The 13809-nt window shown below is 41.7% G+C and overlaps 1 protein-coding gene across 1 annotated transcript in view; it reads left to right on the forward strand.

The window, feature by feature from the left end:
* The first annotated feature begins 390 nt into the window (after positions 1–390).
* The window catches only part of LOC132404996 (A disintegrin and metalloproteinase with thrombospondin motifs 12-like), a 626192-nt gene continuing 612773 nt past the window's right edge, over positions 391–13809 (forward strand). The window contains exons 1-2 of the mRNA XM_059989657.1: positions 391–514; positions 671–1029. Coding sequence (XP_059845640.1) covers positions 391–514; positions 671–1029 — 483 coding nt within the window. The remainder of the gene's footprint in view (positions 515–670; positions 1030–13809) is intronic.

Below are 13809 nucleotides of genomic sequence, written 5' to 3' on the forward strand. Positions count from 1 at the left end.
AAATAGCCAAAAAAGGAAGCATTTTAAATGAGAGCAGCGGCGGGGGAGGGGAGAGTGCGAGATGGCTTGTGGAACTGCACTACGTGCGTTAACTTGCACAAAACTGCAAACACGTTCATATAAGCAGGAGTTAACGCCGAGGGAATTTTTTTTCCTGGAACTGCCATGGGCAGTTATCGAACCCTCCCTCTTCTCCCAAGAAAAAAACCCTAAAAGTTTATATCTCTCCTCCTCTAGCAAACGTGTTTTTTTTTTAAATCTTGGGTCTAGTCACCCTCGCCTATCTTCATTCCTCGTTGCCGACCCGAGATGGGGCCCGTGCATCACTTCCACACGCTCACAATCTCTCTGCAGGACCTTCTCTAGATAGATGCAACTTTTAACTGAATCATGATCCGTGCGGGAGAGCGCTTCATCTTATCCATTCTTTTCACTTTTAAGCTCCTTGGTTTCCCAGCAACAAGTCACGGTAGCGTTCCGCCGGACAGTTTGCATTTTGCAGGCGAAAAACAAGGTTTGTGAACTTTCTAAAATATCCCGACCTTCAGTTTACACCCATACTATTATTAATGACACTGTAACGCCAGGGCAAGTAAACGCTCTCTGGTACCGTCACTGGAGCTTGCAGATCCTCATAGTTACCCGCTGTGTTGTTTCTTCTTCTTTTCAGAAAAGTTTATTAAGACTTTGCAGAGTTATGAAATAGTTCATCCAGTCAAAGTGGACGAAAGTGGAACTTTTCTCTCGCAGGACGTCAGTCACTATGTCAATCACGTTAGAAGGCGGGACCTTAGAAAGCAGGGCGACCACGTCTTTTACCAAATTGTTCTCCGAGGCCAAAAGCTGTTTTTTAACCTGACCGTGAATCAACCCTTTCTTTCTCCGGCATACGTCCTTGAGAAAAGGTACGGGAACGTAACTGGTGCCGTGATTCATGGCCCCGCGGTGAACACGTGTCATTTCACGGGCAGAGTGCAGCATCCTAAACTGGGCAGCGGCGCCGCTGCTGTGAGCACCTGCAAAGGACTGGTAAGTGGCAAGGCATGGGTTAACTGGTGTGGTTCAAACTCGCTGCGAGTGAAATGACGAATTTCTTCAGAGGCGGAAGAATTACCCGTTCTCTTCAAAACCATTTAAAACAAGTATGCATTAATACTTCTCAGCCCTGAAACTACCAAGTCACACCAATCACCAGAAGTAATCAGATGCTTCAAAGATTTTTCCTTATAAATTATAATTATTCGCACAGAGAGTGTCGAAAAGAAGGAGATTAGAAACCAAATCCCGGGATCACTCAATAGCTATAGGGCAGTACACATTGCGGACATAGTATTTCGTCAGGGAAGCTGGTCAGTCCACTCAACTCTTGCCGAGTGCGTCCAACATTTTCTGATTTGGCGGACACACATTCATTTTGATGCATGCCATCTTTCAACAATAGAGCTAGCTGTGTCTGCGCCGTTCCAAGCGCGGTTTGCGTCTCAGCCCGGCGTTTATTTTTAACGCCACAGGCAATAGTGCGTCAGTTCTGAAAGGTAACTTTAGTGTGGTAAAGGAGATGCTGGAAATCTGAAACAAAAGTAGAAACTGCCTGACATACCTGGCAGGTCAGCAAACGCCTCTTGAGATGTGCTGCAGTCCCTCAGCAGATACTTTTGTTACTTTCCCGTTTCTATTTATGATTTATAATTTAAATTTTTAATTATACTTACTATTGACTTGTACTCCAGGGAGCGCGAAGCGCAGAATCAAATATCGCTGTGATGATTGTACGCTCTATCAATTGATGATTGGCAGCAGTAAAGCAATATGGAATATAGATTCAGCTTCCACTAAAAAGAACAGTGACTTCCCTCAGGGCGTCAGGCTGATCAGCACCTCCACCAGAAGTGAGGGATAAATCAGCCATGATGGAATGGCAGAGCAGACTCGATGTGTAGAAGGTCCATGTTCCGCTCCAGGAGCTTGCTTGGCCTGGGTGGCAATTCATCAGAATTTGAAGCCTGGGCCTCAGTTAGTACAGAACTTTGCTGTAGCACTGGTGAGTTTATGACCTAAGTCAGTGTTCCCTAACTCTATCTGGCTCAACGCCCCCCCTAAAGCACCTTCATTCTTGCCAACACTCTTCTTAGGCACAATATACCTTCTGGAGCCCCCATAGTGTAAAAACATGTCTCACGTATGCTAACATGAGAAAAATGATTCTACTTTAATTTTTTATTTGTCTTTAAACCTAGCTTATACATTACCTGTGTGCTGTACAGCAGCTTTGATATCAATGTGACCCTTGAGCTTGATGGTTTTTAGCAAGAGTTGAAATATCTGGTTCAAGTTATGACAGCAAAAGCTGTAAGTTCCCAAGCGTTAACAATGTCCAAGCGGTTTCTGTTTTATTGTGAGTATGTGGTTGACTGCACTGAAGCCTCAATCAACAAGGTAGGAGGATGTAAATGCATTGAAGTGCAGTTTGGCTCTTCTCCGAAGGCCAGGAAACTTCATATGACAGTATAGCCACATACTGCAAAAGCCGACAGTTTTGAACAGCCTTTTTGCTTCTTCATCATTCTGGATTTCAATAATTTCTTTTTGTAAACTCTCTTCCTGTTCTTCCACCTTGCAAAGAAATGGGTTAAATACCTTGTCTGGAATTTCAAGATCATTCAAATCCTTGAATCGATTCTGAAAATTCTTATTTAGTGACTACAGGTGTAAGCAGTACTCTTGCAAAGCACCATCTGTGAAAGAGAATGCCATAATTTCTGTGCAGGGAAACTGTGAGAACATCCTTCTCCCAATGTTTTGCTTATATATTTTTTAATATTTAGTTTAATATTTTAATATTTAGAATATTAATTTTCTCATACAGGTTGACTAGATATGCCACATCTACACGTAGAAGTTCAATCCTGTTTCCCATAGTCTTGTCAACTTTGAGCAATAATTCAGCCAGTGTCAAAAAGAATAAACATTTTAAGCAGCAGCATTTTGATGGCCGTAACACTTCAACGCAAAGAAGCAGGCATTCAAAGTCTTTATCATTATCTTGGCATGACGGGCGAAATATTCTGCAATTTAATGGATGAACTTTAATTTTGTTGATAACAGATATTACAAGAATCATTCTTGATAAAGTTGCTGGGTGAGGTCTTTGGCTGTAAGAAATTGATGATGTGTTATACAATATATTGTAATTCAACTTAGAATTTCTTTTTTCATAAATGCCACTAAACCAGCATGGTGACCAATTATATATTGGTGCTCCATCTATTGCACGTGAAATCATGTTCCTAATTGGAATACTTTTACCCTCAATGTACATTTTGAGCTTGTTGTAAATTGAATCTCTGTTGATTTTTTTTAACTTCTTACAAAAGAGAATCTTTTCATAAACTTTTCCATTTTTGATAAATTGTACATATGCCATCAGCAAAGTCTTGTTGTCTTGCACAGTTGACTCATCCAATTGAATCCCAAATTCCATTGTAGCATTGTGCTTAGTTGATACTTGATGCCTTTACAGGTCACTGGCTGAGGTTTTTGGCTGTGAGATATTGACAATGAATTACACAATGAATGGCAAACAGACTTGGAATTTCTTTTTTCATAAATGTCACTAAACCAGCATGGTGACCAATCATACATGGTGCTCCATCTGTTGCACAAGAAATCATGTTCCTAATTGGGATACTTTTATCCTCAAAATACATTTTGAACTCATTGTAGATTGATTCTCTGTTGATATTTGCTTTTAACTTTTTACAAAAGAGAATCACTCCATATTCTTTTCCATTTTTCATAAACTGTATGTATACCATTAGCAATGCCTCGCACAGTTATCTATTTTGAGAACAATGGTCAGCACTTCTGATACAGCAGGCATTATTAATCTTTCACCAATTGTGTGAGATTTTCCACACTTTGCTATCATTTTGGAAATGTTATAAGAAACAATGAGGTCACTATCAAGGTTATTTTTAGCTTTCTTAGCAAATGACACAAGTGTGCAATGCTTTTCAAATGCTTCTTTGATCTTACAAATAAGACAAATGGGGTGTCGCTGATCTGATGGGAATGGAATAAAACCATACTTCAGGGATGTAACTTTGTATTGATGCCCGTTCTGTAGTTCCTGTTTCTTAGCAGGATTAGAATTCAAGGCTTCACTGCCTTCAGACTCAGATATTGTGCCATACGGGGCTAAATTAAAATTAAAAATGAAAGGAACCCTACTGAATGTTGCCACCAGCAGTGAGTTGACATGGATGGAACAATGGTAGTGGCACACAAAGGAACAGCGAGGCAGAGATGAAGACGATCAGAACAGTGAAAATTACGTTGACGAGGATTCAGATTGGAATCTGAATGTTAGTTGGAATAGAGCTGGTGTTCGGCAAGCTACCTTTATACTATTCCAGTTAGCATGACTGACCAATCACATAAGGTCTCATAATCCCCAAAGATGGTTCCTGTCTACACATATGAAGCCAACGTCACTTTGAACAGCTCAAGAGGAATCTTTGGAGTTGGCAGGTTCTGGCCAGCTCTGTATCGTTGCACGACTTGATTTCTGTATATCAATAGAGGAAGTTGAGAGGGTATACTTGACTTACCAACTATTAAATTGCATGAACTCGTTCTGTGCTGTGAGTCGGGGAATTTTTGGGCGCTCGGGTTGCTAATTGATGCATCCCCAATAATGTCTGGTTGGTAAAGTTGGATGAGATTGCTGAGTTTCAGATATATTGTGAAAACGAGTACTCACTGCCTGCAGAGCTATAGTTCTTCCTGTGTTCCAGTGTCTCAGCCTTTTTGTTTTGGGAAATGCCTGTTCTACTAACTGTCAGTCAGGACTCATGCCTTAAATTAGAGTGCTGTTTACTGCCCCCCCCCCCCCACAATGATTTCTATTTCCCCTAAGGTCACCTTAGGACATGCAAATGCCCCGGTTGGGAATCACTAACTTAAGTGATTATTGGCATACTGGGCAACAACTTAGTGTGACCTAATGGTTTGCTACCATTTCCAAGTTAGCAGGTTTAGGCAAAATAGAGCTTTGAACGCAAATTGTTGAGGCAAATTGAAGATGGCGGTGCGACGCAGCTTGCAGCGGCCACTCCGGAACTGATTATCTGTTATTTGTGAAGTGGGGTGACGTGCGCAGTCATAATCGATTGAAAACGAATGTGGGAGCATGGAGGAACATCGGGAAATTCCAGGAAGACCTTCTTCGTTGCTGCTGCTGCTGTGAGGTCCGGGTCTCTGCTGGGAAGAACAGGCCCCCGGTCCTCGGGGTCGCGTTGTCGATGGCCGTTGGCGGGGGTGTCTTAATACGCTCGGCAGAGGATGGTGCTCGGAGAAGCTGTGCCGGAGGGGATGGTCGTCGGCTCAGAGGTTTGACGGACTCGGAGTCCGCTGCGGTCAGGTCGCTTTCGGTGTGTGCTGCGTCTGCGAGGCTGGGTTCGACGGAGCTTTCATTGTGTGCTGCGTCTACGAGGCTGAATCGGGCGGCGCCATGGAAGTCCATAGCGGGGGTACTTCCTTCTGCCACTGGCGTGAGATGGCGAGTCTGTCGGGACCCTGGGGAATTGTAGAAACTGTGGTGATTTCTTTTGAACTTACAGTCCTTTAACATCTTGGACTATTTTTACTGCGCCCATAGTCTGTTTTTTTTAAATCAATTATGCTATTGTTTGCACTGTTGTAACTATATGTTGTATATTTGCCTGGTGCGGTCTGTATTGTCATGTGCTTTTGTGATATCATTCTGGAGGAACGTTGTCTCATTTTTCAACTGCATTGCATTTGTGGTTTCTAAATGACAACAAACCGAATCTGAATCTGACTATATTAAGTGCTGTGAGTTTATTGACAGTATGCAGCCATTTATTAAATACTGCAATGTTTTGGTGAAGAAAAACAGTGGAGCCAAGAGCTTGATAACTATCAGGTGCCTGAAAGCCCCTGGTACAATACCACCAATGATTCTTAATATTTTGAGGATCAGCTGGAAGGACAGACGCACTAACATCAGTATACTGGCTGCTCTTGTTGGCAGCATCAAGAGCAGCATCTCCACCATGATAAAGTAACACCAACTCCGATGGATAGGTCATGTCATTCAGATGCCTAACTCGCGTCTCCCTAAATAGATCCTTTACTCCCTGTGGAAGGATGGACACTGGGCAAAGGAAATGCATCAAAGATTGCATCAACATCAGGCTGAAGGAATTCAACATTAGATCTAAAATTTGAGAAGACTGCACTCTATAGATACAGCCAGAAGCAATCTGTTCAAGACGGAGCTTCACTACATGAGAACGACCTCCGCTGTGCCACAGAGAACAAGCGACAGCTGTGAAAGGAGAGACTGAATAACCAAAAGACTCAACTGCTAACCACAGCCACGACTTATTCGTGCCCACACTGCACCAGAATATGTGGATCCCAGATCGGCCTCGACAGCCACCTGAGGACCCACCAGTAGACAACTCCTGAGTAGAACATCACACTCCACTCGAGTGATTGTACTATGACAGCTGCATATATATGTTTTATCAATTCCAGATTAAAGATCATATGCACTCATTGGGAACTTTTTTTGAAGGTATCTCCTGAACCTAATAAAATGGCCACTGAGTGTATGTTTGCAGTCTTCTATTCTGTTTACATCCACTTCAAGTTTTGACGTGTAGTGCATTCAGAGATGCTCTTCTGCACATCACTAGTGTAACATGTGATTATTTGAGTTACTGTCGCCTTCTTGTCAGTTTGGACCAGTCTGGCCATTCTCCTCTGACCTCTCTCATTATCAAGGCATTTTCACCCACAGAACTGACTTCTTTTTGTTTTTTGCTCCATTCTCTGTAACCTCTAGAGAATGTTGTTCATAAAAATCCCAGGAAATCAGCAGTTTCTGAGACACTCAAAATTGAAAATACCCATGGACTAAGATGTTAACTGTCCTGTGCTGTCATCAGTGGGATCACCAGTTGATCTGCCACCTGTCTTCAGGAGTTTCAGCCGCTTATGATCAAGACTCCCTGGAGGTGGTGGGCCAGCAGTGCTAAAGCACCACCTCCCACTGGTGAGCTTAACAACTTGGCATCTGTCTCTATCAGAGTTGTTGATGGCTTCCATCCAACAGATAGTCCACTCTTCAGGTATCTACGCAGCTACTGAAGAGTCTACAAAAGATGGATACACTGTCCGACTATCTGCCCCTCTGGACGTACTTGGTCCATACCCATGATGATCCTGTCTCTGCTGCCTCAGCTACAGCCCTGCTGGTTGACTTGATCTCTCTTCTAGTGAAGCCAAGGTCACGCAGCCACTTCTGGAAAGTGAACGCAATAAAGCCACAGCAACTACATCGAATGGATAGCACGGCACCTTCCACCCTCTGTCTCTGCACTCTGATCTTAATTCTGCATAGTTGGTTAACTTGCGTTCATGGGCTTCATCGATGTTGTCTTCCTAGGGGACTGTGAGTTCACCAATAACCAATGAAACCACACCAGCAGTCATTCTATGGTAGATCACATTTCTTCCCCATTCTGATGTTTGGTCTGGACCTCTTGACCATGTCTGCATGCTTTTATGCCTTGAGTTGCTGCCAGTTGATAAGCTAATTAGATATTTGCATTAATGAACAAGTGTACAGGCATACCTAATAAAGTGGCCACTGAGTGTACATAAAAACGTTTGGAGTATAGCCTGCTATTGATTTACAAAATAAACATTACTGCTTCTTCCTCTTGTTCATTCTTGATTAATGTTTTCTGTACCAAGAAAGCAAATAGTAACTGAAACTCACTGATCAGTCAATAACAACAAGAGACAGTTTATATCATAACCAGCAGAAGACATCTTTTATGTATTTTATTTATTTAGAGATACAGTGCAGAATCGACTCTCCAGGCACTTTGAGCCATGCCTAGCAGCAACCCACAACAACCCCGATTTAACCCTAACCCAATCACAGTGCAATTTACATTTAACCTACCTGGTACGTCTTTCGACTGTGGGTGGAAATACATGTATTCCATGGGGAGGATGTGCAAACTCCTTATAAAGCTGCCGGATTTGAACTCCGGAGTCTAACACCCCAAGCTGCAATAACGTCACACTAACTGCACTGCTTACATAGTGGAATTAAGATCTTTGTCTGTGGTGAGCCTAGATTTAGCATTCATCTATTGATGTTCTGAGGCTGATTTCCTGCTGAAATCAGACCTTTCCTAAATCATGATTACTTTTCCCACTGGGATATCTGTCAGCTTTTTATTCATAATAATCAACAATATCTTTTAACAAGCTGATAAAGGTAGCTTTCAGTTATAAGCACAAAGAGCTGCTGGAAATCCAGACCAAGATATACTAAATACTGGTGGAACTCAGCAGGTCAGGCAGTATCTCTGGAGAGGAATAAACAGTTGACATTTCGGGAGTGAAATGGAAGGGGAAGGAGCTGGAATATGAAGGTGGGGGAAGGGAAAGAGTACAAGCTGACAGGCGATAGGTGAAATCAAGTGAGGGGGATGGTGGGTGGGGGAGGGGGAGGAAGTGAGAAGCTGGGAGGGGATAGGTGGAAGAGACAAAGGGTTGAAGAAGAAATCTCACAGGAAAGGACAGTAAACCTTCCTTTCCAGTCTTGATGAAGATTTATTCCTCTCCATTGATGCCGCCTGACCCGCTGATTTCTTCCAGCATTTTGTTTGTGCGTAGCTTGTAGTTAGTGAGCTCATGCTTGAAGAAATGAGCATCTCAAAGTACAAGTTGTGTAACTGCATTAGGTCTTTGAATAAGGTAAAAAAAAACACCTGTGGGAGCATCTTCTGTTCAAAATACTCCTCTTAAATCAAGGGTTCCCAGCCTGGGGTCCATATACCCCTCAATTAATGATAGTGGTCAATGGCATAAAAAAGGTTGGGAACCCCTGCATTAGGTGAATGTCTAATTTAAAAGTTTTGGAATCACTGTATCTACCCCTCCTGTACTGATCTATTAATGTTAGCCATGAGGAAAAATTTTAATCGTTTGGGATACACTCTCGGGGATTATGGCAGATGTGCTGGGCATTAGTATAACTCCTTCACTTTCCTAGCTGATATTGGGATAGCTCTGCACCTGACATGTTCTCCTGCCAGCAAGCCAGAAAATGTGAAGAATAACTCTGGACCATTGCGTAAAAATATCTTGATGTGGAATTACTTATGCCTCTGAAATGTTCATAATTTGCAGAAAGGTGTGGGATAAATTCACTTGCCCATCATTGAAAAGTTCTCACAACTTATGGACTCACTTTTGAAGTATCTTCACATGATCTCGATATTTATTGCTTATTTATTGATTATTCTTATTACTTGCTTTCTGAACTTGCACAGTTTGTTGTCTTTTGCACTGTAGTTGAACACCCAAGTTGCTGTGTTCTTTCATTGATGACTGCATGAAAATGAATCTCAGGATTGTTTATGGTGACACATATGTACTTTGATAATGAATTTCCTTGGACTTTGAGATTAGTGTTATTATTAATATTAACATAAGATGATAAAACAGTAAGACATATGAAGTATAATCAGGCCATTTGGCCCATCGAGTCTGCTCCACAATTCAATTATGGCTGCTTTATTATCCCTCTCAACCCCATTCTCCTGCCTTCTCCCCGTAAGATTTACTCACCAAGAAACTATCAAGAGCAAGTATTACTGTCCTTGAAAGCAATTGAAACCTCTTACTCACCATCATCAGTGTTAAATAATTAACTTATTTTCTTATTTGCCTCGTGTGAATGTGTGATGTCCACTTTATGCAGGTGTACCAAGGCAGAGTGAATAGTGCCAGACATGTCGTGCTTCATGACACTGTCACACATGGCTAATTATTGTTGTTCATCATTGCTAGTGGTCTTGTTTGATGAACACTTCCAATTTGGCTACGAGACACTGCATTCAGGGATTTTGGCAGATGTCCCAGGTTTTATCCCCTCCACTTTCCTGGCTGATGGTGGGATAGCCCTGACATCTGACATGTACTCCTGCTGGCAAGCTAGAAAGTGCGATGACTAACCCTGGATCACACCGAAGGACACAGTGTTACAGGGCGTAAATGGAAGCAGATGGAACAGCAGATCTGCCAAGGGTCACAGGTGCTGGAGGAGACCATAACAGTCGTTTCTTATCTATCGTACTTTTTTTGTTACTAGAGTTAACACTTGGTCTGATTTGGCATCAAAGATATGGAAACTCTCTCACCAGTGTTGATCAGAATATTGTTGCAGCTGTTTAATGGTGATCTTAACAAATTGATGTTCTTTGCTTACAATGCACAATCCATTGATTTATTAATTGCTTCCAGAACATGAAATATATTGGTTTACTTGCAGTAAATGCTTCCACTTAAGTTTATTTGCAAGGGACTCAGAATAAATATTGGACAAATCTTGGCAGGAACATTAGAACATAGGGCATAGAGGAGTACAGCAGAGTGTAGGCCCTTTGGCCCAAGCTGTTGTTCCAACCCTATAATGGCTCTAAGATCAACCTAACCTTTCCCTCCCACAAAGCCCTCCATTTTTCTTCATTCCATGTGCCCAACTAAGAGTTTCTTATGAGTGTGTTCTGTGCACTTGTCATTCTCTGTGTAAAATACCTTCCTCTGACCTTTCCCCTGTACCTCTTCTAGAAACCGTAACATTCCCCTTATTCTCTCCTCTAGTCACCTTAAAACTATATCCTCTGTATTAGCCATTGCCGCCGTTGGAAAAATGTGCTGCTTTTCTACTCTTTCAATGCATCTGATCATCCTGTACAGTTGTGAGGAACTGGGCCTGCATTCACTGGAATTCAGAAGAATGAGGGGTGACCTCATTGAAAACTGTAGAATGTTGAAAGGCCCTGGTAGAGTGAATGTGGTCAGGATCTTTCCTATGGTGGGGGGGTCTAAGACTAGAGGACACAGCCTCAGAATCGAGGGGAGTCCTTTTAGAATGGAGATTTAGACGAATTTCTTTAGCTTGAGAGTGGTGTATCTGTGGAATTCATTGTTACTGGTGGCTGTGGAGGCTGTGGCCATATTTAAGGCAAGGGTTGATAGATTCTTGATTAGTCAGGCCATGAAGGGATACAGGGAGAAAGCAGGAGATTGGGGCTAAGAAGGAAAATGGATTTGCCGTGATGACATGGCAGAGCAGACAATGGGCCAAATGGCCTTATTCTTCTCCTATATGTCTTGTATCAGGTCTCCTGTCATTTCTTTCACTCCAAAGAGAAAAGCCCTAGCTCACTCAACCTTTCCTCATGTTCTTTAATCAAGGTGGCGTCCTGGCAGATCTTCTCTGCACCCTCTCTAAATCTTCCACACTCTTCCTGTAAAGAGACAGCTAGCAACTGAACACAACCAGAATTTTATAGGGCTCTTGTGCTCAATCCCTGAACTAACAAAGGACAACACATCACACGCTTTCTTAACCACTCTATCAATTTGTGTGGCAACTTTGAGGAATTTATGGCCTTGGACCCTCCCCCCATACCCCTCTGTTCCCTCACACTTAGACTGCTCAGCTTCAATACACTTTGCACCCTCCCAGAAATCTGAAGCAAAATTATTGCGGCAGAGAGAAGGGGTACCTTGAACTTTGCAGAATAATATTGTATCTTTAAATAATGAGATTTTGTAGTTTAGAAAGGAACGGTTTGTAATGGATTTTTTAATTTTCTGTACACCTGCTATAAAATAACAAATTTCACGTCAAATGTGAGTGATATTAAATCTGATTCTGAAATAAACCGGTTGATATTTTGAATACACTCCTCTTGGGCTTCCAGCCATCTTCATCCCTGGCAGAGTTTGACATTGAAATTGCTAATAAAATCGATACCTGTACCCGGCTGGAAGCCTGAGAACAGTTTGTTCGTCATATACGCCAGGAAAGCACAAGATCCTTTTTCAGATTGTATTTCTAGCTATTCCCAGTTTTGCTAAAAGTTTATTGTCTGGAAATATTAATTCTGTTATGCTCTTGGTTCTTTGCCATTCTTAATGCATAATTATTGTGTAAAAGTTACTAAGCTAACTGAAGTGTGAAGATGAAATACCATGTGTAATGAGCAGTCTTTAAACAGTCATCAAATTATGAAGATGAGCAAGTCACTGTATATTTAATCAAGTATAATACAAGTTCTATTAATGCAGAAACAGTAAGTATAATATAACTTACTAGATGTTTCTGTGTTAACAGAAGCATGTGCTGGGAACTTGTCTTTATTTTTCCAGAGAAATTTGACACGTTATCTGTGTACAGTTCAAAAACAAGGTAGAACAGAGAACACTAAAGCACAGTCTTGGCCCATCTTAACCTATCTAAGATCAGTCTACCCTTCCCTCCTGCATACCCCTCAACTTTACAATCATCCATGTACCAGGTTCAAGAACAGTTACCTCCCCACAACAGTAATGCTCTTGAACAAAAGCAGGTAACTACACTCACTTGCCCATTCATTGAGATGTTCCCACAACCAATGACCTCACTTTAAAGACTCATTATCTCATGTACTCGTTATTTATAGCTATTTATTTATATTTGCATTTGCACCATTTGCTGTCTCCTGTACTCTACTTGACCTTTCATTGATCTTGTTATAGTTACTGGTCTATAGGTTTGCTTAGTATCCCTACAGAAAAATGAATCTCAGGGTTGTACCTGGTGACATATATGTACTCCGATAATAAAATTCATTTTGATTTAAGAGTTTCTTAATTCTCTCTAATCCCTAACCTTTTCAATGCCATGGATTCCTACTATTAACTGAGGGATCTGTGGACCCCAGGATGGGAACTCCTGTTAAAATGTATCGGCATCTACTACCACACTGAGCAGGACATTCCACTCACCCACCACTCTCTGTGTTTAAATAAAACTTGCCTCCAACACCACCCCCTCCACCTTTCCTCCAGTCACTTTAAAATCATGCCTGTCATATTGACTACTTCTGCCCTTGGAAAAATTTCTGCCTCTCCATTTGATTCGTGTCAATGAAATATATATAGTGTTGTGCACATATATGTAGTTAGGGTGCCTACGACTTTTGCACGGTACTGTAGTAATTTTATGTATTGCACTGTACTGGTGCAAAATAAACAAATTTTATGACATGATTTATGATGATAAATCTGATGCTGATAAGGGTTTCTGTTGTGGACTGAAAGTGGGAAGGGGGCAGGCAGAAAGGAGTCAAGGTTGGTAAAAGGGGAAGCGAGCAGGAAGCAGCAGCGAGACATCTGTAATGATCAGTAAACCAACTGTTTGAAATCCAGATTCTTGCCTAGTGTCTCAAGGCTGAGTGTGTCTGCACCACCATCCCCCCCCCACCGCCCCTGCCCTAGCACTTCTTCTCTGCTACCTCTTCCACACTCCTCCAACAGTGCTCTAACTTCACCAATTCCTATAAACTTTGCTCCTGCTAGATTTACAAACTCACTCTTCGCTTCATGTTGACAAATATCGCACTGTGCAAAAGTCTCAGTCACTTGAGTTATACCTATATATTTGTGCCTAAGACTTTTGCACGGTACTGAATTTCATTGGTACCTTTTCAGTTTTGTTTTGTACAATACTGATATAAAACATCCCTGAGTGTGGTTGACCAATCTATCCGGAATGATTAGAGTGAAAAAGATGTATGTATCAATAGGGAGTCATAGATGGTTAGCAGTAGATCTCCATTTAAAGATGAAAAATAAGGAGGCTTGAATTTAGTAAAGTTTTAAATAATAGCAATATGGAGGCTTTAATGTGGTAAAATTCTCTCT

Source organism: Hypanus sabinus, chromosome 14, assembly GCF_030144855.1.
Source record: "Hypanus sabinus isolate sHypSab1 chromosome 14, sHypSab1.hap1, whole genome shotgun sequence".
NCBI classification, from domain to species: Eukaryota; Metazoa; Chordata; class Chondrichthyes; order Myliobatiformes; family Dasyatidae; genus Hypanus; species Hypanus sabinus.